Source organism: Chionomys nivalis, chromosome 1 (assembly GCF_950005125.1).
Source record: "Chionomys nivalis chromosome 1, mChiNiv1.1, whole genome shotgun sequence".
In the NCBI taxonomy this organism is placed as follows: domain Eukaryota; kingdom Metazoa; phylum Chordata; class Mammalia; order Rodentia; family Cricetidae; genus Chionomys; species Chionomys nivalis.
Window position 1 is genome coordinate 35,571,231 of NC_080086.1, and position 27,343 is coordinate 35,598,573.

A 27,343-nucleotide genomic window follows, 5' to 3' on the forward strand; every position below is an offset into this window, starting at 1 on the left:
ATTGTTGAGGAAATGGCAAGTGTAAAATCCTCTTCCACGGGACGTATCTTCTGCCTAACGATTGTAAACTTTGAATTAATATTAAAATCCTGGGGATAATCTATATCATATCACAGATGCAGTTCTATGGCAGAGCTTGGCTAGCATGTGTGAAGCCTGCATTTACCTCAGTATTGAGTCACCGAATTACAGCTTCATGTGGTTTTTGATTATGCTCTGCACTGTTCTTTTAATTGTGTATGGGGTGTGTGTTTGTGTGTGTATGTGTATGTGCATGTGGAGAATCTTTTCTCTCTCAAATTTTATATTGCTTCTAGGGCTTAAACTTGGGCAGTTAGGCTTGTATTGCTGGGTAGCAAGCAGCTTTACCCACTGAGGCTTCTCGCTACTATACAATTATTTTATTTAAAATCTTAATTTGTTATTGTGTATTATGTGTATGAGATGGGGGGCAGGTGTGTGAAGATTAGAGGACATCTTTGTGGAGTCGCCTTCCACCTTTACACGGGATCTGAGGATCAAACTCAGGCTCTTACCCGACACCTGCTCTTACACACTGAGCCACTACCAGCCCCCTAGTTCTTAATAGAAAGTAAATATGTGTTCTTATTCATATATATCCATATGAGTTGTCTGCCCCTCATAAATCTTAATGTTAAACATATTAACATTTATCTAGCTAGCAAGCAAATGCTTATTTCTTTATTAGTTTCCAAATTTCATTTAAGGCATAGAGCCTTGCCATTTAGGTTAGACTGGCGTTGCCCTTACTCTGTGGTCCAGGCTGACTGCAAACTGCAGTATCCTTTTGCCTCAGTTCCTAAGTACCAGAGCCATTACAGGTCCCTGGGAAGTCTTAACACAGCCCCTGCCACAAACACCAGAAAGAATGGGGCTGAGGTAGGGCTCAGGGGCATGGCCCTGGTTTCAGTCTCCCACACTATACAAACCATAACAATGAATTAATGAAAAATAAAAACAAAATGAGGTTTGGTACATCTGTGTGACTCCCCTGATTATCACTCTCTTCCTCTTCCCTCTTTTTTTTCTTCCTTTTTCTTTCTTTTTTTTTAAATGCTAGGGCTGAAATCCAGGGTCTTGCCATTCTGGGCAGGTGATCTTCACCTGGCCCCTTGGCTCTGTCTTTAGCTCTGTCGCAGCCACCCTGATCTTGGACACGTGTCATTCTTGCTTCTGTCTTTATGCATGCAGCTGCCCTTGCCTGGAATGCCTGATCCACCCCATGTCCAAGGAGACAGACTGCTGCTTGTTGTCAGAGGTAGAATTGCGGCCTCATATCTAATGTTCACAGCCTGCCCCCGTCTCTCCCTTCCTCTCCTGGGTTCTTTCCCTTTATGTTAATGTTTCAGAGCTGTCCCCGGTGTGGTTCTTAGACGGGATAGGAACACCCTGACGGAAAGCAAGCTGGGGAAGCAAGGGTTTGTTTGTTTCGTGGCTTACAGTTCCAGAGGGGATGCTGTCAGTCATGGCGAGGGAGGGATGGCAGCAGGAGTGTGAGTCTGGCCTGGCAGTCAGAAAACAGATCCAGTTTCACCCACACACAGGAAGTAAGGCCAGGCTACACAGATTCAAAGCCAGCCTCTGATGATGTACTTCCTCCAGCAAGGCTCCACCTCCGAAAGGTTCTATTACCTCTCAAAACAGCTACTCTGGCTGGGGACCAAGTGTTCAAATACATGAGCCCACATGGGACTTATCACATTCAAATCAAACATGGTAACCCTCAAAGAGAAAGGGAAGCTCTTGGGATCCCCAGTGATTTTGTTTTTCTCCCTACAGTGGTATTGTGGTATTAATACTTCCTTGATCTGATCAGTGATGCCTTTAAAATCCCAGCATTTCGAAGGCAGAGGCAGGCGAATCTCTGGGAGTTCTAGGTCAGCCGTGTTTACAAAGTGAGTTTCAGGACAGCCAGGGCCACACAGAAAAACCCTGTCTCACAACACCAAAACCAAACAAACATACAAAAACCTTTCTGGAGCACTCTGCCCAGTTGAGGGCAAGAATGGAGGGTGAGATCGGTATCCATCACTCATTTCCTGAACTCTATAGACCGACCACTTATTCAGCAGACAGTCATGTTTACGTGCCGTGTTCCCGATGGTGTAAGCCCGCTCCAGCTTGCAGTTTTAGGTCTCCCTGGATGGGGTCAGTTCTGGATGGCAGTGCCAGCACAGTGCTGGGAGAGTGGCTGGCCCAGTGTTTTGTGTGGAGTCCTGACACGAATAAACCCTGTGCATATTTAATATCCCCAGTTTCTAAAAATTACTGTAGATCCACACTTGGTGGAATGCAGGACATGGCTAGGGAGTGTGGAGGGCCCACAGTGTGTTTTACCCTTGCTGCCCTTTGATGTCGTATCCTGAGGAGACTTGCACTGGGTAGTACCCAGGAGTGCTGCTTCATGTAGTTTAGCCACAGTCTCTTGCATTGCCACAGAATATATATGACACATCGACAGATCAATGCAGACAAGGGCATCTTAGTGTGCTCTTAGTATGAAAGAGAAAACATTGGTTTATTTAAGGTTGATCTTTTTGTTTTTGTGGTAAGGGAGAAGTTTGAGGGTACCACCCTCAGCACGCAGTCAACTCTGATCCCCAATATGGGACAAGCTTGTGGTGGGGTGCCTCTGATGCAGCGTAGTTCCGAGTGTTCATGTCATTTCTGTGGAGTTCTCGATAAAAGTGTTTAACCACACCCTAAAATCGTGAGGAGGTGACCGGACCAGCAAATGCTCTGTGTCATAAAAGAGAAAGAGGAAGGAGGAGAGGACAGGGAAGAAGAAGGAGGGGGAGGAGGAGAAGAAAAACTTAAAAGAGATTAAAAAGACATGACAGCTGTGTTGAGCAGTTTGTGTGACTGTGACACCCCCCAGTTCACCCGGGGACCTTGGATGTGAATTTGCTGTGCGGTGTGGTGGTCAGGGGGCTGTACTAGGTGGTAACGCTGCCGGGGCTGTACAGGAGGGTGGCATTCTTAGACTGTTTTTGACCAAGTAGTGATGAATTTAGTGACATAGGACTAAGTACTTCCAAGTTACTTTCAGAAATTATGCAGTTGTTTCTAGGGGAAACATCTTAAAATCTAGACAAGGTCAGCTAGAGCCTGGGAAATAACCCTGACGATTGACAAGTGAAACTATGTGTCATTGGCTTCTGAACAGCAGAAAATTCCACCAGCAGAGCGAAGGGGCAGCTGACAGAAAGGGGATTTGCCAGCTGTATACCAGGCAGGGGATTAGTATCTAGAATATATAAAGAGTTGCCATCAGACTCCCAAAACTTCAGTTAATAAATGGAGCAGTGAATTGGACAGATGACTTTTAAAAGGAGAAACACAAATGGCCAATAAACACATTTTAACATCTTCAACACTGTTAGACAAATGTGAATTAAAACTACTCTGAGATTCTGTCTCGTCCCAGTCAGGATGGCTAAAACTGAGGAAACAAATGGCAGCAGTGCTGGGGAGGATATGGGAGAAAGGAACCGTAGTCAGTGCTGGTGGGAATATAGAGTCCTTCTGTCCCTGGTAACTGGCGGGCGTGATTGCATGCAAGAGGGGAGAGGACATGACTAAGTAGCGTTTCAGAGTGATTCTGGGATCCTGACGGCCCTTCTGAAGGCATCTTCTCCACTGATTGTGGAGATCCCTTTAGGCTTGGCTTGCTACGGGTCACACTTCTCAACATTGTCATACCGGGGGGCCAATCAACCTTGGGAGGCAAGCCTCATCTTGGTTGGTCTGTGTGTGTCTGGGCCTCTGTAGGTTTACACTGTCTTTGTCTTGGGTGTGGAGAATCCCCTAGGAAGCAGATCATTTGGAGTACTCATTGACCCCTGCTTCTGGTCACTCTGTCCCTGGCCTTTTCTGTTAGTTGGAGGAAGCAGCCAAGAGAGCAGGAAGTGAGTGTCGTCAGTGGGCTCCTGTGTCCTCAGTGGGACTGTGTCAGCCGACAGCACCGTAGACTTTCCCTAACTTCTCAGATTCTCATGGCAAATGAAGAAAGGGAGGCTCGAGGGATGAAGCGACCACTCTGAGCACACTTCTCCATTTCAGAGTCTGTTTGTACATGTCTCGCGGCCAGGATGAATGAGAAGCCCATTGGCCCAGAGGCAGCCTGATCACCTGTGCGGTGACACTCAGACTAGGTGCTATTTGGCAGGTCACGGTCCCATCCCAGGACTTGGGAGGAGGGAAAGTTTGGTTTTCCAGTCTCTCCATTCCCAAGCTTCTCCATTTACCCCCAGTGGTCAATGTTGGACTTCAAGTTGCCACCCTCCCGGGACTTGGGTAACCCCACCTCAGATGTGAGGCCTTTGCATGTGGTAGAGGAGCTTACTGAGCAACTCTGGCGTTTCACCAGAACACTGACAATCAGAGAAGGCCATAGCACTTCCTCTCCACCTGACGGTGGTATGTCCTGACCCTCAGAACCCAGTTCGCATGGGGAAGAGGTCTGAGCCAGGGCTTTGATGTGGATGCTCGTTCTTAGCACTTTTTAAACATTGGGAAATGGAGTCTGCTTCCAGAACCTTCTGCAGATAGTTTTCTTCCTTGGTTCTCCTCCTCCTCTGCAACATATCAGTGTGAATGTGCTAGCCATTCTAGACAGAAAAGGTTACCCATGGCCACAGAGCCTCCTCCATTGAGGCTCAGGGCACTGGTATTGCAGGGACCTGAGCCACCTTTGTCTTGTTGGCACTTGTGACCACAGCAAGACACGTGACACATTGGGCCACTGCCAAATGTTCTTGGGTCAGGTGGACACCAAGTTTGTACAGCAAGAGACAGGCTTGTCCACCAGGGAATTCCACTGCCTCGCTCTACTGAGAACCCTCTACAGCAAAAGATAGTGCGAGAGTTAAAATTGTCTTTATGATGGGGATACAAAGAAAAGGGAATCCAAAGGGAATCACAGACTCACAGAATACCAGACTAGGTGGAAGCCACCATGTCCCGCCGCTCTGTCCCGGGGAGATGTGAACAACCGCACAAGCATGTTTCTGCTCTGACCTCCCAAGAGAGCAAGCACACTTTTCTCTGCTTATCAGTCTGCATGTAGCACCTCAGACTGTGCCCTAAGGACTGGTACCACAAAAGCTACTGATTGTAACCATAGTTATGAAAACCATGGGTGACTTGTAGTGGTAACAGCGGGGCTGTCTCCCGCCACCCCGCTAGCTTTACACCCGAAATAACTACACACAAACTGTGTTCTTTTAAACACTGCCTGGCCCATTTCTATTCATGTGTGTAGCACCCCAAGGTGCGCTTACCAGGAAGATTCTAGCCTACGTCCATCCTGGGTCGGAGCTTCATCGCGTCTGCTCTGGAGCACAGCGGCATGGCGTCTGCGCTCACTTCCTCTTCCTCCCAGCATTCTATTCTGTTTACTCCACCCACCTATGTTCTAACCTATGAGGGCCAAGCAGTTTCTTTATTATTTAACCAATGACCTTCCTCCATCAGTGACTATTAATCTGTAATTCTTAAATAACCTGCATAGCCAAAAGGCTAAAGCTTCAATATGAACATAAACAATCTTTGAGCAGACGTGCAGCATGAGGACAATGACCTCAAAACTGTATCAGTATAAAAATATCTTGATCAGAGGTAGGAATATATGGTGCAGTATGACAACGATATCCTTAAAGTGCATTATTAATATACAAATATCTTAAACAGAGGTAGAAGCATACACACAGCATGACAAAACATTTATATTTGTGTATAAAGTATTGTAGACAGAAATAGTAGTAGGTACCATATAACATATAATTTGAATTTGTGTCAATATACAAATTATCTTAGGCAGAAATACAAAATAATTTTACATATGTATCAATATACAAGAATCTATAACAATGTAAATCATCTGTAACTAATAATTCACAAGTAGATAACTAATCTACCTATTATCCCACCCCATCACATTCCCCCTTTTTTCTTTTTCAAAAGAGATTTCAGCCAATGACCAGGCAGAATATACCCAGGTGGGAAATCAAAACAAAGATAGGGAGAGAGAGAAGGTGGAGTTGGGGAGCTGCCATGTAGCCGCCAGGGAAGCGAGATGCCAGGGCATCACCAGTAAACCACAGTCATGTGGTGATATATAGATTAACAGAAATGGGCTAATTTATAAGAGAGAGCTAGCCAGTAAAGTCATTGACCAAACAATCGTAACTGATACTAAGCCTCAGAGTGGTTATTTAACAAGTGGCTGCAGGGACCCAATGGGCGGAGAGAAACCGGTCCAGTGGGACTGGCGGCAGGGAGAAAAATCTCCACCTAGCTCTCTGAACAGGGAAGGGAGAACCCAGATAGAAGATTAGGGGATTAGAAAGTAGAGATGCCAACAGGTGTTCTTTTATTTTTGAATCCCAGTTAAAATTTATGAAGGCCGAACTCAGCTTTAGGACTAAACTCCAGTTTTGCAAACTGCAGATTGTAACCCAGCTTGGTACTGAGTTTAGGGGTGGGAAAGTTTAGCAGCCATTGAAGATTTCTGCATGCATGGTTACCTAAAACAAACCAAATGCAAAAGCATGCTGAATTGAGCTGTCTCCTCTGGTCATGCATGTCCATGTCATATCCTGTGACTTCCCTGAGCCTTGGTTCTTAGCATACAGTGTGCATATTCCATCACACCATGCCCAGTGCCAGCGAACTCTAGGAACCGTCTTGGCTCATGCTGGAGATGACTTTGTTAGGATCCTTACTTAGCCTTCTTTCTGCACCCACCTAGTTTTCTGCTCTTATAGAAACTATGGAAACTATAGATCACTAATGTTTTTCTGCCAACATTCCTCAGCAAGCATTAAAGTGCTGTCTGAGCTAGAGAGGTGGCTCAGTGGTTAGAAGTGTGTACTGCTTTTTCTTGCAGAGGACCAGAGTTCAGTTCCTATCACCCACATCAGGGGCTCACAACCATCTGTTAGTTCAGTCCTAAAGGATCCAGTGTCTTTTCTGACCTCCATGGGCACTGCATGTACATGGTGCACAGACACAAAGCACCCATACACATAAAATAAAAATAAATGTTTTTTAAAATCACTTTCTTTTCTTGGTATTATTTGATTTTGAAAACTCCTGCTTGAATTACTGCTGACTTGTGTTTCATGTAAAATAGCTCAATAAAATTTGACCTCTAGCACAAAATTTCTGGCACTTTTTGTAATGGCTCCAAACAAATCTTTTGTAGTAGTTGTTGTTTGTTTGTTTATTTTGAAACAGGATTTCTCTGTGTAACAGTCCTGGCTGTCATGAAACTCATTCTGTAGACCACGCTGGCCTTGAACTCACAGAGATCCGCCTGCCCCTGCTTCTGTCTCCTGTTTGGGAGATTCAAGGCATGCACTACCACTGCCTAGCCTCCCTTTTCCATTTTGTACTACATATTTATGCAAAGCAGATTTATTTTTTAATCTTTTATTGATTTTATTGAGCTCTACATTTTCTCTGCTCCCCTCCCTGGGTCTTCACTCCCCTTCAGCCCTCTACCATGGTCCCCATGCTCCCAATTTACTCAGGAGATCTTGTCTTTTTCAACTTCCCGTGTAGATTAGATCCATGTATGTCTCTCTTAGGGTCCTCGTTGTTGTCTAGGTTCTCTGGGATTGTGATTTGTAGACTGACTTTCTTTGCTTTTTGTTTAAAAACCACTTATGAGTGAGTATATGTGATAATTATCTTTGAGTCTGGGTTACCTCACTCAATATGATGTTTTCTAGCTCCATCCATTTGCCTGCACATTTCAAGCTGTCATTATTTTTTCTGCTGTGTAGTACTCCATTGTGTAAATGTACCACATTTCCTTATCCATTCTTCAGTCGAGGGGCATTTAGGTTGTTTCCAGGTTCTGGCTATGACAAACAATGCTGCTATGAACATGTCCTTGTGGCACTATTGAGCATCATTTGGGCATATACACAAAAGTGGTATTGCTGGGTCTTGATGAAAGTTGTTTCCTAATTTTCTGAGCAGTTGCCACACTGCTATCCAAAGGGGTTGTATCAGCTTGCATTCCCACCAGCAATGCAGGAGTGTTCCCTTTACCCCATAACTTCTCTAGCAAAAGTTATCTGTGCTGCTGGGGTTATATTTAGGAAGTGGTTTCCTGTGCCCATGCATTGAAGGTTTCTTCCCACTTTTCTCTTCTATGAGGTTCAGTGTGGCTGGCTTTATGTTGAGGTCTTTGATCCATTTGGACTTGAGTTTTGTGCATGGTGATAGATATGGATTTATTTTCATTCTTCTACATGTTGGTATCCAGTTATGCCAGCACTATTTGTTAAATATGCTTTCTTCTTTTCCATTTAATTTTTTTTCGCTTCTTTGTCAAAAATCAGGTGTTCAAAGGTTTGTGGATTAATATCCGGGTCTTTGATTCCATTCCATTGGTCCTCCTGTCTGTTTTTAAGTAAAGCAGAATTCTTAGTACTGACAGATTATAAAATGAAAATATTGATCAGTCCTGAAAGATGTTGGAGAATACTCAGTCAAGATTTAATTGTTTATTAAATTTAAATGAGATGTATATCCATCTCATTAGCATGCGGTTTACTTTCATCTTTACTAAATGGTAGAATTAAATGTACACCAAAGGACTGTTCTACGATACATCTCTTTACATTTTTTCTTTCTTTTTGTTTTTTCAAGACGGTTTCTCTGTGTAGGCCTGACTATCCTGAAAGTCTCTTTTATACATCAGGCTGACCTCAAACTCACATAGATCCACCTACTTCTGTCTCTGCCTCCTGAGCACCAGTATTAAAGGCGTGAACCCCTAGGCTTGGTTTACAGTACATTTCTTAATGATTATTATCCATAAATACTTGATTTTATACTTAATTTATAAATGTATATACTTGGGCGTGTAGAAGTTTCTTGGGCTAAAAGGGTTTGTGAGGGAAAGGTTTACAGAGCCCTAAGGCTGCAGAAATGGGCAGTGGTTGCAGCGCTAACTGCTCTGACAGGACTGGAGTTCTGTTCCTAGAGCCCAGACCAGGTGACTGATGACCAGCTGTAACTCTAGGTCCAGGGAATCTGATGACCTCTTCCAGCCTCCATAGGCAGCTGCATGCACACACTTGGCAGTCACTTATATTCATGCATGCACACATGCAAACATAAATCTTAGAAAGCAAGCAAGCAAGCAAGCAAGCAAGCAAGCAAGCAAGCAAGCAAGCAAGCAAGCAGGCTCTGCTAGACAGCCTTTCCTATAGGTCATGCTGCTCTTAGTGGGGGAGCTTCCTTTGTGGTGCAATAGCAGGTGTGATGGTAAGAGCCTCTGGTGGCCGCCCATCCAAGTTGCAGCCTTGTGCCCTTCTGGAGTTCACTGCTGTAAGCTGTGGTCTGAAGGAGGGAGCAAGGTCTTTACTGTCACTCCAGGGAATGCAGTTGGTTTTACACAGTATGGATTTGTTGCCTCTGCTAATGGCAGTATCTGGGTGTAATTGTAGCAGTTTTGTATTCAAAGTATTTTAATACCTTTTGATATTCAAATTAACCTTTCCTCGGTGTTTAAAAATTACTTTAGTGCAGTGGATGTTGAGAACTATAAGTGTCATTTGATTAGGATTTTTTTTTAAAGATTTTTGATGCTCTGTGTGTATGTGTGCGCGCGCGCACACACATGTGTGGTGTGTACACACGTATCATGTACATGCAGTGCCTGCAGAGGCCAGAAGAGGGCCTCTTATCTCTTGGAGCTGAAGTTACAGGTAGTTGTGAGCCACCCAGCATTGTTGATTAAACGAAAACAAAGGCTGTTGTCCTCTATCCTTTGTGGAATTTTAGATTCTTAAAACAGGATAAGGCTATGAACATTTTATGGTCCTCGTGGACCAGCGCTGCTTTGTGGGACCAGGTCACACTTGGAGCTCCTCTGTGACTAAATTCTGAATGGAGTCTGAACCCTGCCCCTACCCCCATCTGCAGACAGCCAGAGTCCCTGCGAAGTCTGGGACTCAGCCTCTGGAGTCCTCAGCCCTTATGGTTCCATGCTTCTTGGGGTCTGTGAATCTGGGTGTGGGGTACAGTGTGCATCTCTGTGCTTTTCCTGGTGCCGTGGGCGGGGGGAGGAGGTCTGCCCTCATCACAGCTGCCCCTGTTGCTCCTCCTGGGTGGTCTTTGTCTGAAAGTGGCCTCAGTGCCTTAAGCTGCCTTCAGCTTGGCCAGACCACCAGGCTCTCCAGCTGAGGTTTAGGAGATGTGCTGTCTTACCCAAATGCCTGTTCAGTCTGTCGGTTCCCCGTGACCCTGCTTTTTTGTTATTAGCTGAAAGCCACACAGGTGGTGATTTTCCCCAGCTCCCTGCAGCTCAGCAACCAAGAAAGACCTGCTTGATCAGGGCTGGAACCTCCATGGCCGCAGCGACCTGGTTTGCTGGGCAGCCTCTGCTGGCTGAGCTCAGCTCCTGGTTCTGAGATCTGGCTCTGAGCATTGGTTGCTATAGTTCTGAGCAGCATTGTGAAAGGTGCTTTCTGTTAAACCAGAGGGCTGGAGGACAAGGGCTTGGTCACTGCAGTGGAAGTGTGGGCCAGACTTGTGCTGGGGCAGACAGTGTGCCACTTCTTTTATCTCTGCTGGCTTGGGTCTGCTCACCCATTTGCCCAACAACCCTTCTTTATTTTTTTTTTTTTTTATTTTTTTTTTTTTTTTGGTTTTTTTCGAGACAAGGTTTCTCTGTGGTTTTTGGAGCCTGTCCTGGAACTAGCTCTTGTAGACCAGGCTGGTCTCGAACTCACAGAGATCCTCCTGCCTCTGCCTCCCGAGTGCTGGGATTAAAGGCGTGCGCCACCACCGCCCGGCACAACCCTTCTTTAAAACAGACACAAAAACTGACCAAGAACAGGACGGCCACAGCCAGACTGTAGAGAAGAGGCCGATTTCCTTGCATCTTCTCCCCAGCTGTTCATACCTGTGATGGCGATTCATTATTTAAAAGAAAATAAATACTCCTCAGCTGCCTGGGCCCCTGCCCCTGTGAGAGGGTTGTGCAATGTCGAAGGGCAGATCTTGTACTGGGGGGGTGCCTTTCCTTCCACCGAGACAGTGACATCAGCCTGGTCACCATGGCTGTGGTCAGACGGGAGACACGCCAGTGCAACCAAGTGGCTGGTGTGGGGAGCTGTGGTTTGATGTTTTGACTTTAGGTTCAACCATGGCGAAGGGCGTGTGGGGGAAGGGAAAGAGAACAATAAGTTGTGGCTCAAGTTGAAGGTTTGTTGTTGAAGGTTAGTGTGGTAGCACGCTCCTCTGATCTGTGATCCCAGTTGAGGCTTTGATAGGAAGAAGAGGAGTTTGAGGCCAACCTGGGCTACAAGGTGAGGACACCTCCCCTCCCCATCTCAGCAAGCGAGCGAGGGAATACACACTGCTGTTTTGAAAGTTAAGTTTTGTGTTTTGTTGACAGAAAGAGGTGAGAAAGCTGCAGCCAGTTGGTAGCGAGTCTGGCCATTGTCACTGTGTCCAGAACGAAGGAAGGAGTCTTAGAATCGATCCTTCAGGTACAGGATTTCAGATGAGGCTGTGCGATGGTCTCCTTCCGATGTTCCAACATGACTTTGACGTCACTGCTCATGTATGACATCATGATATAGCTGTGTCTTTTTCCTCCCCTCCCCTGTGCATGTAGTGCTGAGGGTGGTGCCAGGGCCTTGTGTGCCTAGGGCAGTGCTTGGCCTCCAGCCCTTTCCTTTCTATTATTTTTTCCTTAAAAAAAAATATGGTGGACCAAAATATCCTGGGCAAAAAAAAAAAATCTTGCTTATCTTTAATTGGAGGCAGTGTTTAAGGAGTGCGTCTGCGCTGCTGCCGTGTGTGGAAGTAGCAGGTGGATAGCATTTGTGTGCGCCTGGAGTTTTTCTTCAGTAATAGTGCTAGGGATAGAACTCAGGGTCTCATGTCCTATGCAGGTGCTCTGTCTCCAGCCCCTGCTGAAATCATCCTAACCTTCCTCCGCCACATACAAGAGTATAGCAAACGGACTCAAAGATACAAGCTTCCTTTGGGGGGCAGGTGGACCCAAAGATGAGCAAAAGGGTGTCACTGGCCAAATCCGATCACCATTGAGGATTGTTAGGGAGGTGTTGGTATAACCAGCGGAAGACATGCTTCCTGTCTTGCAGCTCACCCGAGCAAGCCATTCCCTTCCCCTGTGAGGTTATGTGTTGCTCATGTGTTGCTCATGCGGTCCCCAGTGCTGTGGGGGATGCACACCCTCACTTGCAGGGGACTCTGCGGTTCCTTCAGGGCCCTTTGTCCCCACTCCATTTCTGGAAAACCTCCAGTGCCCTTTTCTTCTCTGTGCCAGACTCTGAAGCTCATTCCTGCGTGAACTTCAAATGGAGCAAACACATGCTCCTTTAAGGCTGCCACAGCCTGGGGGCATGGAGCCCAGCGCTTTCTCTACCAAGCTTATGCGGTGTAGCCACCGAGTGACTGGACTCTCATGGATGACTTCCCGAGTGATGGGGGCCTCTGGGTGGCTTCTGTCCTGAGACTGGGCCACTCCATCGCTGCTGTCCTCAATGACTGCTCCTTTTTTGGACCCCTTGGAACTTGTTGCTGTGGTGATTGTTTCCATAGCAATGTCTGTTGCCCCAGCAGGCAGCTGATGAAATGGCTCCTGAAACTCTGGGGTCCATGCTGAGCCTGCATCCTCCAACTCCTTGGCTCCTGACAGGGGTGTTGGGAAACACTGGGCACAGAGTATGGGCAGTGTAGGCCGTTGTGTGTGGGTTGGTTTGCAGGGGTAGTGACTTCCTGGGGTTTCATGGGCTTCTTGTCTGCTCACCGTAGTCTTAAAGAGGCATCTCTGCTCAGTAGAGGAAGAAGCTCAAGAAACAGGGCTGGGGAAGGAAGGAAGCTTGCACCTTCTCAAGGTCCGAGGACCAACACTGCTTAACCTTGTTTTCTGAAACCAAAAGTTAGCAGAAAGGAAGCTGAGGCCCACCCAGATCAGCCAGAGTCTGTGAGAGTGGCTGGCACAAGAGTCCATGTTGAGCTACTCTGTGTAGTATGGAAAGTTCCAGTTTGCCCTGTGGCCAGAAGTCTTACAAGAAATCCTGCCAGGGGTGTATTACAAGTCACTGTATATTTGCAAGTTTATATCTTGCTTTCTAAACTGGCAGAGTTTTTATTTTTCTGGTGGATACTCCGAAGGCCTTTCCCTCCCTCCTGTCCCCTAACAAAACCGCGTTTGTCACCTCTGACGCCTGTTTCACTGCCACACATTAGTGATGATATGAAAGGAAGTGAGTGGCCACAAAGGCAGCTTTTCTTGGGTACCACAGCACCTCAGATGAAGTCGACTTCATGCTAATGTGACTCTTAATTGTGACTGGTGGAAACAAGATTGGTCAGGCCCCAGAAGCCAATGTGTACTGCCCAACAGAAGGGTGTCTCTGTGGGAAAGAGTGAGCCTGCCCACTCAAAGTAATTATAGCCCTTGTTATAAATTTTAGAAGATACAAACCCCTTAGTATTTGAACAGCCATGCTTGCCCTGATCCACAGCCACGCACAAATTTGTCTCTCAGTTCAGAGCCCCTGACAACAGCTCAGAAAGTCAGGCCTGTCAAGGCAGATCTGGGTGGAGCCCTGTGAGCAGCTATCTGTGAAACACATTTTGAGAGTTGCAACTTGGGGCTAGTGAGGTGTGGCTCAGTGCTTGAGATTTGCTCTTCCAGAGGACCTGGGTTCTGTTCCCAGCACCCATGGTGAGCAGCTCACAACTGCCTGTAACTCCACCTCCACGGGCTCCAACAACCTATTCTGGCCTCCGTGGGCATGGTACACACACAACTTCAAAAACTGTAATAAAGCAGCGAAATCAGCTTGTCAGCAGTGGTTTTATACACTTTCTTAAAGGTATAAGGTCGAATTCCTAAGAGTCAAAGGGCCTTCTGAGTTTAACTTCCCTTTGGGGATTCCTCATGACCATTTTCCCCTCGGCTGTTATAGCAACTTTTCAATTTAAACTCTACCCTAAAGAGCCAGGGCTGGCAAACCTCACTGATGTCAAATGTCCCCTGCTTGGCAGTGGCCGCATGCCCAGACCATGTTCTGAGAATGGCAGTCTGCCTGCTGTATTGCCAAAACTTTCCACAGAGAGAAGTTTTGCAAGGGGCTGGGCGGGGGGGCCAGGGAGCTAGGGGACTGTGGAGACCACAATGGGGTGCTTTTCCTGCTGGTAATAATATCCCCATTCCCTTCGCATAGGTGAAGCTTCTCTCAGGGGAGAACCCAGAATGCAGACCCTCCCGGTGGCTTCTGCCCTCAGCAATCACCGCACAGGCCCACCCCCCATCAGCCCCAGCAAGAGGAAATTCAGCATGGAACCTGGGGACAAGGACCTCGACTGTGAAAACGATCACATCTCCAAGATGAGCCGCATCTTCAGCCCCCACCTGTAAGTTCTGCCCTTTGGGGCTCATGCCTTTGGGCTGAGCTGTGTTTCCTTTCACCTTTCTGCCCGCACACCATTATGATTTCATGAGTTATTGATAGAGGACATTGTTTATAAGAGATAAGTAGTGTTCATATGCCAGGAAGGTGTCAAGCTGGCTTTAGTGACAGGTCCAAAGATGAAATCTTACTTCCTTTCAACTCCTACAACCTCCCTCTTGGAGGCCAGCAGCCGACCTCCTGTGGGCATGGTCTGGAAAACCTGGCTTGGTGTACTCTGTTGGCCATAATGCACATTGATAGTGTCTGTCTTTAACACCCACTGAATGACAGTGACTACCTGTGAAGACTTTTGCATGTGCGTGTGTCCGTGTGTCCAGTACTGTGTCCTGGGGAGCACTCCTTTGTGCCTGTGGCTGGTCACAGTTGGAGTTAGCCTGGAGCCATGGTAAGAGAGCCCTCTTGGTGTCAGGAGACTAATTCTGATCCTTGATTGGCACTGGCATGCCCTAGTCTCTTCTCTGTCCCTCCCTCCCTCCCTCCCTCCCTCCCTCCCTCCCTCCCTCCCTCCCTCCCTCCCTCCCTCAAAAACTTTCTTTTCTTTCTTCTTAAGGTTTTATTTATTTTTATGTGCATTGGTATTTTGCCCGAATGTATGTCAGTGTGAAGGTGCTAGGTGCCAGATTCATTGGACCTGGAGTTTTAGACGGTTGTAAGCTGCTATGTGGGAATTGGAAATTGAATCTGGGTCCCCTGGAAGAGTAGCCAATGCACTTAACTGCTGAGCCATCTTTCCAGCCCATTCCTTAAACCCCATGAAGGGCTTAAGCTGACGTTCTCTGAATTTGTGCTGTGGTCTGGCTGGCATTGGCTAAGGCAGTGCATACTGTTTTGTATTTTCAGGACTTGATGAGCCCAGGATGTCTGGGCTGTGGCAGTTGTGTAGCCAGTCTGTGTCCCCCGGGTGCAAATAATAGTTTGTAATCACTGGAACTGCTCCACAGACAGGGCACAGTGGTGCAGGCAGCAGGTGCAGTCGCAGGGTCCCTCCTGTGGACAGTGTTCTGCAGCTGGAGGCGGCTCTGGCCTCTGCTGCCTCAACCCGCGTCTTTCCATTCCACACATGCCAATCTGCCTGGTCTGTTGTATTCAGTCATGAGACACTGACAGAGGTATTTATCCTCAAATAAATCACTGTAGTGTTAGTCAGAGGCTGAGCCTGCAGTCTGGAGCCTGGAATTTGCTACACTCAGGAATCCAGTAGCAGAGGCTTGTGCAAAACAGCGCCCTCTCTCACTCACTGTTTGGGAGGGGCTCACATGGCTGCTCGTCGCTGAGACGTCTGGCGTCCATTCTTTTATTACTAGAGTCTCTCATTCTCTTCCATCCAACTTTCCCAAACCCAAATAAAAGAAGACTTCGACTCTTTGTTTTCTTTGGGGGGGCGGGGGGTGGGAGGCAGCCTCGTGACGGTGCAGGTTGGGAGCATGCTTTAGTTGAAGTCCTCATTCTGTGACTGGTAAACTGTGAGGTGTGGGCCTGGTTCTTCAGGACCCAGTGTCTTTACTGTAAGGTGGCAACGATCAGTTTAGCAGATAGAGACCCTCAGAGTTAAAGCAGGTAAAGATTTCCTTGGTGGAAGCTATGGCTTTTTATCGTCAAGGACCTCAGTGTTCAGATGCCAGCTATGACAACAGTGATGTGTGGTGTTGAGTGTTAGAGAGTGTGTGTGTCTTTGGGTGCCCTGGCACACTTTGACGTCCCGTGGGGCAGTGATTACGCCTTCTTGTTAGATTATGCACTTAATTCAGTAAGCCTGGTGGAGTCAGTGCTCTGCTTTGTTTGTATCCTTGAGGATGGGTCTTAGGTGGCCCACACCAGCCTTGAACTCACGGTAGCTCTGGCTGTCCTTGAACTCCTGCTCCTCCTGCCTCTGACTCCCCAACACAGGGATTATAGCAAGCATCTCCACACCTGGCTGTAGTTAACAGTGTGAGAGTGTTGAAACAGCTCTGGAACTCAGTGATTGAAAACAAGAACTTGAGATACTGGCCTGTGCTGATACTCTGAATAGCTTTAAGCCTGCACAGTAGCACTGTGAGGACCAGGAGTGCTGCTCCGTGCGTGGCAGACCCTGCCTGGGTATACAAAGTCCTCTGCTCAGCTCCCAGCACTGCCAAAACAAGAAAATAGTCATCAGATTAGATGCACAGATCCCGTTAGCATCATTACGCAAAGTTAGAAGAAAATAGAAACTGTACCCTCATTCTGCCAGACTCTCTGGGCTCCCATAGCTAGGTGGCTTATCCCCTATTTTTAAAATTGTATTAAAGTACATATATCATAAATTCTCTGTGCACCATGCATGCATATGGGTTGGTGCAGGTGCATATACGTGTAGGTATGTGTGGAGGTCAGAGACTGACATTGGGTGTTTTCCTCAATTTTGCTCACTCTTGTTGTTGGTACTTAGTAAGAAGTATGTTGATTGATTTATGAGATGTGTCTTGTTTGAGCTGTGGCATGTTCTTTGCTTTTGTGGCTAAGAGGACAGTAGGAGCTCTTAGCTTTCGAGTCAGGAATTGTCCTCCTGTATTTATATCTTGAAAGAGATTGTAAAGTGTGCGTGTTCTAGCTTTCTAGTATTTGCTAATGGTGTACAAGTAAAATGTGTCATGTTTGCTCCACGTGAAGGAATTGCTGCACTTCTGAGGAGAGCGTGCCTTTGAAGCGAAGAGACTCCATGGTGCTGCTGTCCAGCAGAGGTGGAGCCCACAAGTGGTTCTGAGGCAGGGTGGGAACTACAGGGAGGCCCCCTCCCCTAGTGAGTCCTTCAGCTCAGAGAGTAGGGATGTTGGGGCATGGGAGGAGTTGGGTGGGATGGGATGGCTTCTGTGGAAGGGTCAGCGTGTGACTTTGGTATAGCCTGTCTTATGGGGAAATGTCCACTTTTCTTTTTTCCTTACTGTTCACACTGCCCCATGAGTTCCCTTTCAGCTTTGTAGCTATCCCTCAGCCCCTCCTCTGCCTTCTGACCCTGCTTCAGGCCTCCACTACTGTTGAACACTGTCTTTAGCTCCTGTTTCCTCGCCCATTGCCCTGGCTTTGTGGCCACCTATGCAGGAAGCCCCGGTTCCCACTGACCTGGTCAGAAGCCCAGTGCTGGGTACTAGGCGTCACATGGTGATTTATGCTTACTATGGTGTTTCTTGAGCCCTCTGATTCAGTGGGCACTAACCACAACCTGTGATACAAACTTAGAAACAAGGAACAAAACTTGGGGGCTGGGAGCGTGTGGCTCAGTGGCAGAGCATTTGAAGCATTTGTTACAGTCCCCAGCACCACAAAGTTAAAAGTTAAATTAAGAAAAATTGAGAGTTCCATATTCTCAGTTGCCCAAGCTATGTTTTAAGCTCAGGAGCCACTGTGACACTGTGACCTGCAGTGTTTATGTGGGCAGCCATTCCTAGCGTGGGGCCATCTGCTCAGGGGGCCCTGCTTAGCCTGTTTTCTAGACACTTCCCATGGAAAAGCCCTGAGCTCCTGTCCAGACTGCTGGTCCCACCCTACAGAGTTCTTCCTTCCGTCCCACTCCTCATCCGACCCTCTCCCCAAGTCAGAACCCCTTGCACTGCCAGCTCACTCCTCCAGGCCAGCCTCCCAGTGGGTGCTTCCAGATTGCTCTGCCCTCAGGTGCCACTCTGAGAAACCCTAAAAGGGGATTGGTGTGGTCTCTGGTCTCCATGTTCTTGTGACTTTAGACACTGTTACCTCTTCCTGATAAGCATGCCTTCAATTATTTGTTGATGTTTGCATTGAGTTCTAGATTTTTTTCCCCCTTACCTTTGTTGATTTTATTTATTTTTGCTTTTTGAGACAGTGTTTCTCTGTGCAGCTAGCTCTGACTGTCCTGGAACTTGCTTTATAAACCATGCTGGCCTCCAACTCAGAGATCACCTTCTTCTGCCTCTCCTGAGAGTGCTGGGAATAAGGGTGTGTGCTACTACCACCCTGCTCTATTTTATCCTTACGATGTTAACATGCTTGCAGTGGTGAAACAGTCTTAGAAAGTGCACTTGGTCAGAGTGTGGCCTCCCCTGGGAAGGCACCAGCCTCCTGTGCCACTTGAGAGCAAGTGTGACTTTACCTTACATTCACATGGGCACTGGCGCTTTTGTGCAACAGCGTGTGGTATAACTCTACACCAGTGTCATGTCCGTGTTCGTAGCCGCATAGCAGTCCAGGTCCCCCCCCCCCCCAACTCCCCGGTGCACTTGCTAGTCCCATGTACACAGCCCTTAAGGGAACTCCCAGCACTTAGAGTAATTAAAGCTGCCTGGAAGGCTCTGAGTGTCTGTAGTAGTGCAAGCTGAGGGCCAGCAGCTGGTAACACGCAACTGTGCTAATTTGACTGGCTTTGGGACTTCTTCCCTCTGCGAGGGAAAATGGAACAAACAAATCCCAAGATGGGACTCTCTTGGTCTTTCAGAGGGTTGGGGAAAGTGTTTGAAACCAAGAATCTGGCGTCTGAGGGGAGAAGTTGATCACTGGCTCTGGTGGGGCTGTGCTTTCTTGTGGGTTTGTTTACTTGGGCAGAGGAGCTGGTGGCACCTTCTGCTTTGCAGAGCCCGTAGTTCTTACTGTCCCATGTAGACTTACTGTGCGCCCTGCCTTATCCCTGGAAGTGGCCCTGCTTCTTGTTTCCTGAGTCCCCTAGGTCCCAATGTGTGCTACCAACAGACTCTTATTCTACAGACTTACAGACTTTCAAAAGCCATAGAAACAATCCCGCATCTCAAAACTTCAACTCGGAGGAGACTGAGCTGTTGGACTGGTGTTGCCTCCTTAACTTTGCTGGGACCATGAGGGAAGCAGCAGAGGCGTCAAGGGGCTGAGGTACACTGTAGAGGGCATGGACCTCCTGTCACTCAGCATGATGGCCACTGCTAGAAACAGCCTCTCTGTGGCAGTAGCCATGAGTGCCTACTGTGTGCCACCCAGGTGATGTGTCACGGGCATGAACCTTATTCCAGGATGTTGGTATTCCTGCTATCCCCTTTTCAGACATCGGCATGGGGCCTCTGTCACTCAGTTGAGGGCCCACCTCAACTGAGGTGACAGCAGTGCCTGGCTTTCCCACACACCACCTCTAGAAGCAGCCTTACGGTGGCATCTATGGCACGTGTTTGAGTCTCCCTTGTGCTTTTGGACAGTCTGAAGTTCCCGTACAATCAAAACATAATTGCGGATACTGTGAGGTTGAGGGTGACAACTGTTCATTTAGGCTGTGTGGAAGGGGCGTGTGGTACTGGGGGCTGGAGAAGTGAACAGTGCTCTGGCTTCAGGGACAGCGGAAAGAGAGTGGCTGTCCAGCTAGCTGCTCGCAGGACAGAAGAGAACCGTGTAAGAACAGACAAGGAACAAGAGGCTCTCCTCTTTTTCTCCATCTTCTTCTCTTGAGGCAGAGTCTATCATGAACCTGAAGCTCCCCAGCTGGTTACACTGGCTGGCCTGCTGCCTCTGCTTCCCCAGCGCCGGGGCTGTAGACATAGGTTGCCATTCCCAGCTTTTTTTATGCAGGTGTTGGATCCAAACTCTAGCCTTTGTGCTTGAGCACTAAGCAAAGGCCCACCAAACCATCTCCCTGTCCTGCTTTTCTTTAAAAAGAAAACAAAAATCAATTTGCAGTGCTGAGACCGGGGCCCGCTAGACCGGGGCCCGCTAGATCGGAGCCACACCCCCAGTCCCAGACAGAGTTTTCTGTGGCCCAGGAAAGCACAATTTTAATTATTTAAATTCTTAAATTTTCTGACTGAAATTTGAAATAATAGCACAAACCAGTAGTACCTTTGCTTCAAAGATTAAAAGGGGAGTATCTTAGAATCTGTCTTAATGTGCTGGTGGGTGCCGTAGCACAGTTGGTAGGGTGCTTGGGAAGCGTGCGGGGAGCCCTGGACTCTCCCCACACCTCATAAAACCAGACGTGCTCTATGCCCCTATCCCCAGAAGTTCAAGGTCATCCTTGACTACACACTCAGTGCCAGTCTGGAATTCCTTAGACCTTGTCTCAGTAGGGTTTCCCTGTGTGGCCCTGGGTGTCCTGAAACTAGCTCTGTAGACCAGGCTGGCCTTGAACTCACAGAGATCTGCACGTCTCTGTCTCCTGAGTGCTGGGATTAAAGGCCTGCGCCATTTGCTTTAAGTTTATAAAAAGATTCCTTTATATAGTGTGTGTACATGGACACATAAATACCATCTATAAATAAATAGTTAATTTTTTTAAAATCAAGAATTGTTGATCAAAGGCTGCTTCGTGGAACCTTTGAAATTACGTGTCTTCTCTCTCCGCCATAGCTTCCCGGGGGGCCCACATCTGAAATGGGTCCAGAGCCATGCTCTGTCTGTCCTGAGCTTTATGTAGTCTCACCAATATCCCTGAAAATATCCTGGGGTTCTAAGGGACTATTTTACAGCCTTGCTCTCAGTTACTCTAAACAGTAACTCAGAGACTAAGATACTGCTAAGTTGAGATTTTCTTTGTTTGTTTGTTTAAATCCCCTCCCACTTACATGTGTTTGAGAGAAGTACAGACTCAGGGCTGCTTTGTCTGAGATTAACTGTGCCTTTCACATTTTAGTAAGCGCTGGGAACTAGCCTGAACAGTGCTGGACACACAGCTGATTTCTAATGGTGACCTGGGTGATCATAACCACACCCCTGGGTTCTGTCGACAGCCTTTGCTGATGAAGTGTGGGTACCTTTAAGTAAAGGTCACAGGCCTGACCTGGGCTGTGTGGGTTTCTTGTTTGTCAGGCTGGAGGCATTTTCTCATTTTCACAGTTGAGCTGAAAACAAAGGCCGCCTTATCCTAGCGGGGAGCTGTTCTAGGAGAGCTGACATCAGCCTTTTCCCAGCAGGCATCGCCTCTGCCTTAAGAGTCTTCCACAGAGAGCTGCTCAGGCAGGTCACCATCTTGCTCCTGGCATTTTTCTGGCTGAATAACACATAACACATTAAATGAAGAAATGCCAAGGGTGTCAGGAGCCAGAGGACAGAATCAAAGCAATATCGTCCAAGCTGTGAGGGGACTGGCCAGCTTTGTGGCTGTGGTCTGTGTCTTGGGGGTTGCAGGAGTGGGTCAGAACCTTGGGGAGGAAGGACTTGCCAGGAGCACGAGTGTGTTCAGGATCACGTTCTAAAGGGACACATTAAGATCATAAAGCAGGAGTGTGTTTAGATTGATGGGTTAAGCCGAAGACATTTATTCAAATTTAGAGGGAACATAAGAGTGCCAAGCTTTGGTTTCCCTCCTCGAACCTGAAGCGCTCAGCTGGTGACACAGATTGCAGCTGTGGGGAGCAGAGACGGTTAATCTGGGCATTGCTTGGTTCATGCTCTTCTCACTGCAGCACAGAGCTGGCCTGTCCTGGAATAAAGTGCCATTCTCTGAGGTCTCTGAAAGATCCAACTGAGGGAAGAGGAAAGATAAAGACAGTGCTGAGGCGTTGGGCTGGGTGTGGGTCCCTGGGCACCTCCTCTCCTCTGGAATCTCCCTGCTGCACAGGGCAGGAGGAGGCTGGTGGAGCTCTGGTGTTTACACTTGAGCGGGCACAGTGCTTGGCTCCTGCTTTGCTGTTGTTGGGCGGAAACACTTCGTTCTCACATCCGACACATTGTCTCCCGAGCAGACTCAGAGCTTCAAGTTGTCTTACTGCTCTGGGGTCTGGCGGGCAGGAGGGAGGCACCTGTCCAAAGGAGGGTCCGAATTCTGGATCGTATCCCCCCGTGCTGACTGGCAGAGAAGTGGGGCCTCTGTTCTGCTTCTACTGCTTGGGCTTCTTCTTGCCTCCCTTGAAGAGACCCAGGAGATGACATTAGGCTGCCAGGCACGGTGGCGCACACCTGTGAACCCAGTACATGGGAAGCTGAAGCAGGGGATTGGAGAGTTCATGGTCAACCTGGGCTACATAGCAACAGTTGTCTCCTATCCTAGAAGGGAGGGCAGGGAGCTAATGAACCCCTGCAGTGACAGTTTCAGAGCTTGGGTGTTGTAGAAGTCAGTCAGCAAGTGCGGGGTTCAGCCCTTGTTGAGGCTGTCTGTTGTCAGAACTGCTGAACGAACACACAGAGGTGTGTCTATGTAACGTGTCAGATTCCGGGTCAGACACAGGGAAACAGTGCTGGGGAGGGGAATCTGTTGCTGTCTGGATTGTGTTCCTTCAACGTCTTTGTCGAAGCCCTGTCCTCCAGGGTGATGGTCTTCGGAACTGATGTGGTTAGGTGAGGCCAGGAGGGTGAGCCCTGTTCCCGTGGATTAGCGCCCTAGGAAGAAGGAACCACAGCACTGTTCCCTCTTTCTGTAGGAGGACTCAGAAGAGGACTGCAAGCTGCCATGCCATGCCGCACACTGGTCTTAGGTCTCCAGGGACGGCAAGTGACGAACAACTGTCATTTGACATCTGTTGTTTAGATCCAGTGTTGATCCACCATGGTGCATAACTTCTCTCAGAGACAGTGGCCGACAAAATGAGCATTTGATTTTAGAATTCTGCTGTAAACTGTCAGGCCCGTAAAGCTGAACTATTAGAATGAAGTGGCCCAGTCATTCCCTGATACAGGAACACTGAGTGCCATATTCAACATGGGGGAGCTGTCAGGGCCGAGGGCTGAGCAGTTGAGGAAGCTAGACCACGTTTCCCCATGCTCTGCTCACAAGTTCAGTGAGTTCAGTGGCATTTCCCATCTTACCTTCACTAGGGACTTATTGGTAGCAGATTTGGAGGACACACAACACCATGCTGTGTGTGACCTCCTCTTTTGATTGACTCTTCTATGAGCCCTCTTACTTCCTTTGGTCCCCTTCCTACTTTGGGGCCACACTTCCCAGGTATTTTTCCACTGTCTCTGGTTTTGTCTGTTTGGAGACAGGGTCTCACTACTAAATGTAGCTCTGACTGCCCTGGAACTCACTATGAAGATCCAGGCTGGCTTTGATCCTCCTACTTCTGCCTCCCAAGTGGTAGGATTAAGGGTATGTGCCACCATGCCTGGCTACCCAGGATCTTTCAGAGATCCCATTGCTTTAACAAAATACCCAGAGCTGTTTAATTTGCAATAAAAAGAAGTTTGTGTAGCTTCCTGCTCCAGAGGTGGAAGCCAAGAGTTTTGGCTGCCTCCAGTGAGGGCTTTGTGCTGTATCGTGGTAGAAACAGAGGGGAAACAGAAGACAGTGGCTTTTGAGAACTAGTCCATTTCCCTGAGAACTAACACAGACTCCGGAGAAGGCTGTTAATCCCCTTCAGAGCACTCCCTCCCCACATGCCGTACCACAGTCCAGTTTCAGCAGGAGTCTGGCGCACACAGCACACAGTCTCCACGCCTCATACTCATTGCTATCTCTGTTCTTCCAGGCTGTCCTTCTTGTTGCATTGACCCTATAAGTGAGTCTGTGCAGGCTGTGGTTTAACACTGCCACTCCACCTAGGAGATTGCCTTATTGTTATCTATGGTGAGATCTGCCTCCTTTGGCATATACACCCCAGGTAGGAATTCCGCGTCACATTCCTTCCTGCACGTGGTTGATAAAGAGATTTCTTCTGTCTCAGAAGTCATCTTCTGCCTCCTGCCCCCATCTCCACACTGAACTTACGTTATATTGGCATGGTCTGCTGACTCTTTTTCATGGAAGCCCCCACCAAGGTCATATTGTAGACCCCCTCTTCACACAGACCTCCTTCTGGATCACGTTTTTGTCTGAATCACAGTATTTGTCTCTGTGGCTCCCTGTCAGCTAGGGGAGATCACTGAGTTCCCTGGCTGCAGCCTGCCCCAGGGCTTAGGGCCTCAATTGAGCCTGAAGGCTCCTGAGCCATTCAGAAACCTTCTTTATAGGATATTGTTGCTGTCGCTGTGTGCCTCTCTTTGTTCCCTCTCTGATGTAGCTCTTCTATGGCAGGGCTGGACTCCCTCGTTCAGTCAAAGGCTCTGTATCTAGTGCAATGCCAGGTACTCCTAGTGGCTAGGCCACCCCTGGAATATGAAAGGAGTAAGAGCCCTTGAAGCTCTCTTCCTTTTGATGGAGATGAATTTTACAAACTGGGCTTTCATGGCACAAGCCTTTAATCCTACCACTCCAGAGGCAAGCAGATCTTTGTGAGTTCAAGGCCAGCCAGGACTACATAGTAAAACCCTATCTCAAAACAAGAATAATTTTTAGATGTGTAATGTCTTAGGTAGCATTGCCTATGGTGCCTCCTTGTGTTCTGCAGTCATGGTGTTCATTTCCAGGCAGTGACAGAGTCTACTATTGCTGCCCTGTGCCCCGCCCGTACCCCATCTTCCAGAACAGTAACCCCAGGAACCCCTTGAACCTGTGGAGGTACCTCATTCAGCCTGCATCCTGGACCTGCCAGTCTTATCTTGGTGTCAACTCTGAGGAGTGAACTCTGTGAATAAAATGCCCTCTTTCCCACCCTCCTATTTACATTTCTTTTTTTCTGCAACTGTTGAAAATGCTGCCCCCTCCCCCCATCCTTCTATTTACTTTTCCCTACAGCTGGCACCAGTCCCGGTAGAACATGATGTGAGGTGTGTAGAAGTGAGGCATTGGCTATGGTGGGGCGAGCATCAGTATCACTGCGGCGAGGAGGCTGGAAAGGCAGGGGAATTGCTGGGGTGGCCCAGGAGTTCTAGAGCAGCGACACAGTCAGACTCCATCTCAGATAAAAAGAAAAGAAGAAAAAGTACAGGTATATGTGACTGAAGAGATGACTGCTCTTCCAGAGAACCAAGGTTCAATTCTAAAAATCCACATAGTGGGATCTGATGATACCCCCTTCAGGGCCTCTGTGGGTACCATGCACACAGTAATTCACACACACACACACGCAAATGCTCAAATATATTATTTTTCTAAAAAAAAAAATTGAGACAAGGTTTCTCTGTGTAATCACTCTGATTATTCCTGAACTCACTCTGTAGACCAGGCTGACCTCGAACTCACAGAGATCCGCTTGTCTCTGCCTCCAGAGTGCTGGGAGTATAAAGGTGTGTGTCATCACTGTTCACTATTTTTTTAAAAAAAAACTTAAAAAAAAAAAGAGTAAACACTCTTATCGTGGTAAAACAAGCAGGTCTGCACCACGCGTCCTTCACGTTTGCCACCAACCCTTCCTCCCAGGGCTCCACTTTCTAGTAGATTCACTCTGTTTAGTTGCTTCTGAGTGACAGCCCAGGACCCATGTCAGTCACAGCTTACCTCTGTAGCCTCCTGCTTTGGGCCCTATTTGTTAGTTTATTTCTAGGAAAGCTGGGAATAGGGTAGATGACAACAGGATCCCTCCAAGCCACGAGGAGCTGCCCCCTCCACCAGGGCTGCACCTTGGTGAAAGGATTCAGAGGCAGGCAAGCTAAGCTCTGTTGACAGGTCTTTTTCCAGGACCCGTGTGTGGGGCACTGCCGGGTTTGTCCATGGGCTGTGTCTCCTTGACTACAGAATAAAATCCACACTCCTTGGGTGACCTTCAAGGATGGAAGAGTCTGTTGCAACAAACTCCTTTTCCCAGTAAGCACCTCCCTGGACTTTCATGGAAACACTGTGGTTAAAATTTAAAAGAATTGATGGAGAGCTGTGTTGTCCGTCACCTTCAGGGCAGCTAAGCATGGGTTGTCTGCCTGTGTGACAGGCAACTCTGACACTAGCCAGGCTGAATACACGGGATGGCTCTGCTTTCCCTTGTGACCTTCATCATTTGAAACCATCGCCCATGACATCTTAATGCATTCGGTTCCCAATCATACCCGGGCCAGTTCTGGTGCGGGTGTCCTCCCAGCAGAGAGATCTCCACACATTCCGTGGCCTCAACTTTAAATCAGGTTGTTCTAAGCTGTCTGTTCAGCACTTACCCTTCCCACCCACTCCCGTGTCCCCGACAACAACACTCTACATTCCGGACGGCATTCACCCGTGAACCACTCCGTGGCCGACAGTGAGCAGGCCACGGCACCTTCTGGCGGCTCCTGCCTGGTAACTGCCCCACATCCCAGCATCTTTGTTTGATGTGTAGATGATGATGTGGTCTACCAAAGCCTTCTTCACTGTCAGTGACACCTTCTACAGGTAGTTTATAGCTCTATGTGTTTATGTTGCCTAAAACTCCCAGTGCTTTTTCTGTCCCAGCCTCCTGAGCAGCTGGGACTCTTGGCTTGTTTTCTTTTAGCTCTCTAATGCTTTTTCTTTATTCCTTTGTTTAAATTAATTGGTATTTTTAGGGCAGGATGAAGTTACAAACATGTTGCTTTAGAGATTTTTTTTTTTTTTTTTATGGGAGAGTTGTTCTAGACAGTTTGGTGGCAAGTTTTGGTACTAGAGGACCCAGGAATTGTCCTGGAAGGTCAGCACTCATGAACTCTCCTGTTGAACTAATGTCAGGGGCCGCTTGTCCATGAACACTGAGACGACACTATATCCCCCTTGTAACTAAGTATGTTAGCTCCCTAATCTAGTCAGTATACGGCTGGCTGATCTGGGTGCTTTGGTATGCAGGTACCTGGGAAGATCTCACTACACGGTGCCAGCCCAGGAAGAGAGAATTCTCTGCCCAGAGTAGTTTCTACTGAATGCACCTCCCTTCACACCATGGAGGAGTGGAAGTGGAAGACCCTCTAAGACAAATAAAGAGGGGATTTAGGGCTGGTGTGTGGTTGCCATGTGGGGGAGGCTGAGCTCTCAGAGAGGGCATGAGGGAAAGTCAAAGAAAGGGATACTGGAGGAACCATTAGGTTTGGGGGTCACATTGGCTGAGATGCCAGGTAAACTCAGCAGGTCACCTCTGCCTTAGGGTGACTCCCTTTTTCATAGGTTGACCAATACTCCAGAGACTACTATTTCCAGCTAACTAGTTGGA

At 47.9% G+C, this 27,343-nt stretch overlaps 2 protein-coding genes across 7 annotated transcripts in view; one reads left to right on the forward strand and one right to left on the reverse strand.

Annotated features, from left to right (window-relative positions):
• Window positions 1-27,343, forward strand: part of Vgll4 (vestigial like family member 4) — a 116,620-nt gene that overhangs the window by 71,386 nt on the left and 17,891 nt on the right. For 3 of the 4 annotated variants that reach the window (XM_057760614.1, XM_057760664.1, XM_057760563.1), the window contains one exon: window positions 14,253-14,442. In XM_057760614.1, the coding sequence (XP_057616597.1) occupies window positions 14,253-14,442 (190 nt within the window). Of the gene's footprint in view, window positions 1-11,530; window positions 11,538-14,252; window positions 14,443-27,343 lie in introns of those variants that run through there. The other variant, XM_057760703.1, reaches the window with a different exon arrangement.
• Window positions 16,006-27,343, reverse strand: part of Atg7 (autophagy related 7) — a 243,376-nt gene continuing 232,038 nt past the window's right edge. For all 3 annotated transcript variants that reach the window (XM_057760141.1, XM_057760462.1, XM_057760400.1), the window contains one exon: window positions 16,006-16,611. In XM_057760141.1, coding sequence (XP_057616124.1) covers window positions 16,423-16,611 — 189 coding nt within the window. In that variant the 3' untranslated portion in view covers window positions 16,006-16,422. The remainder of the gene's footprint in view (window positions 16,612-27,343) is intronic.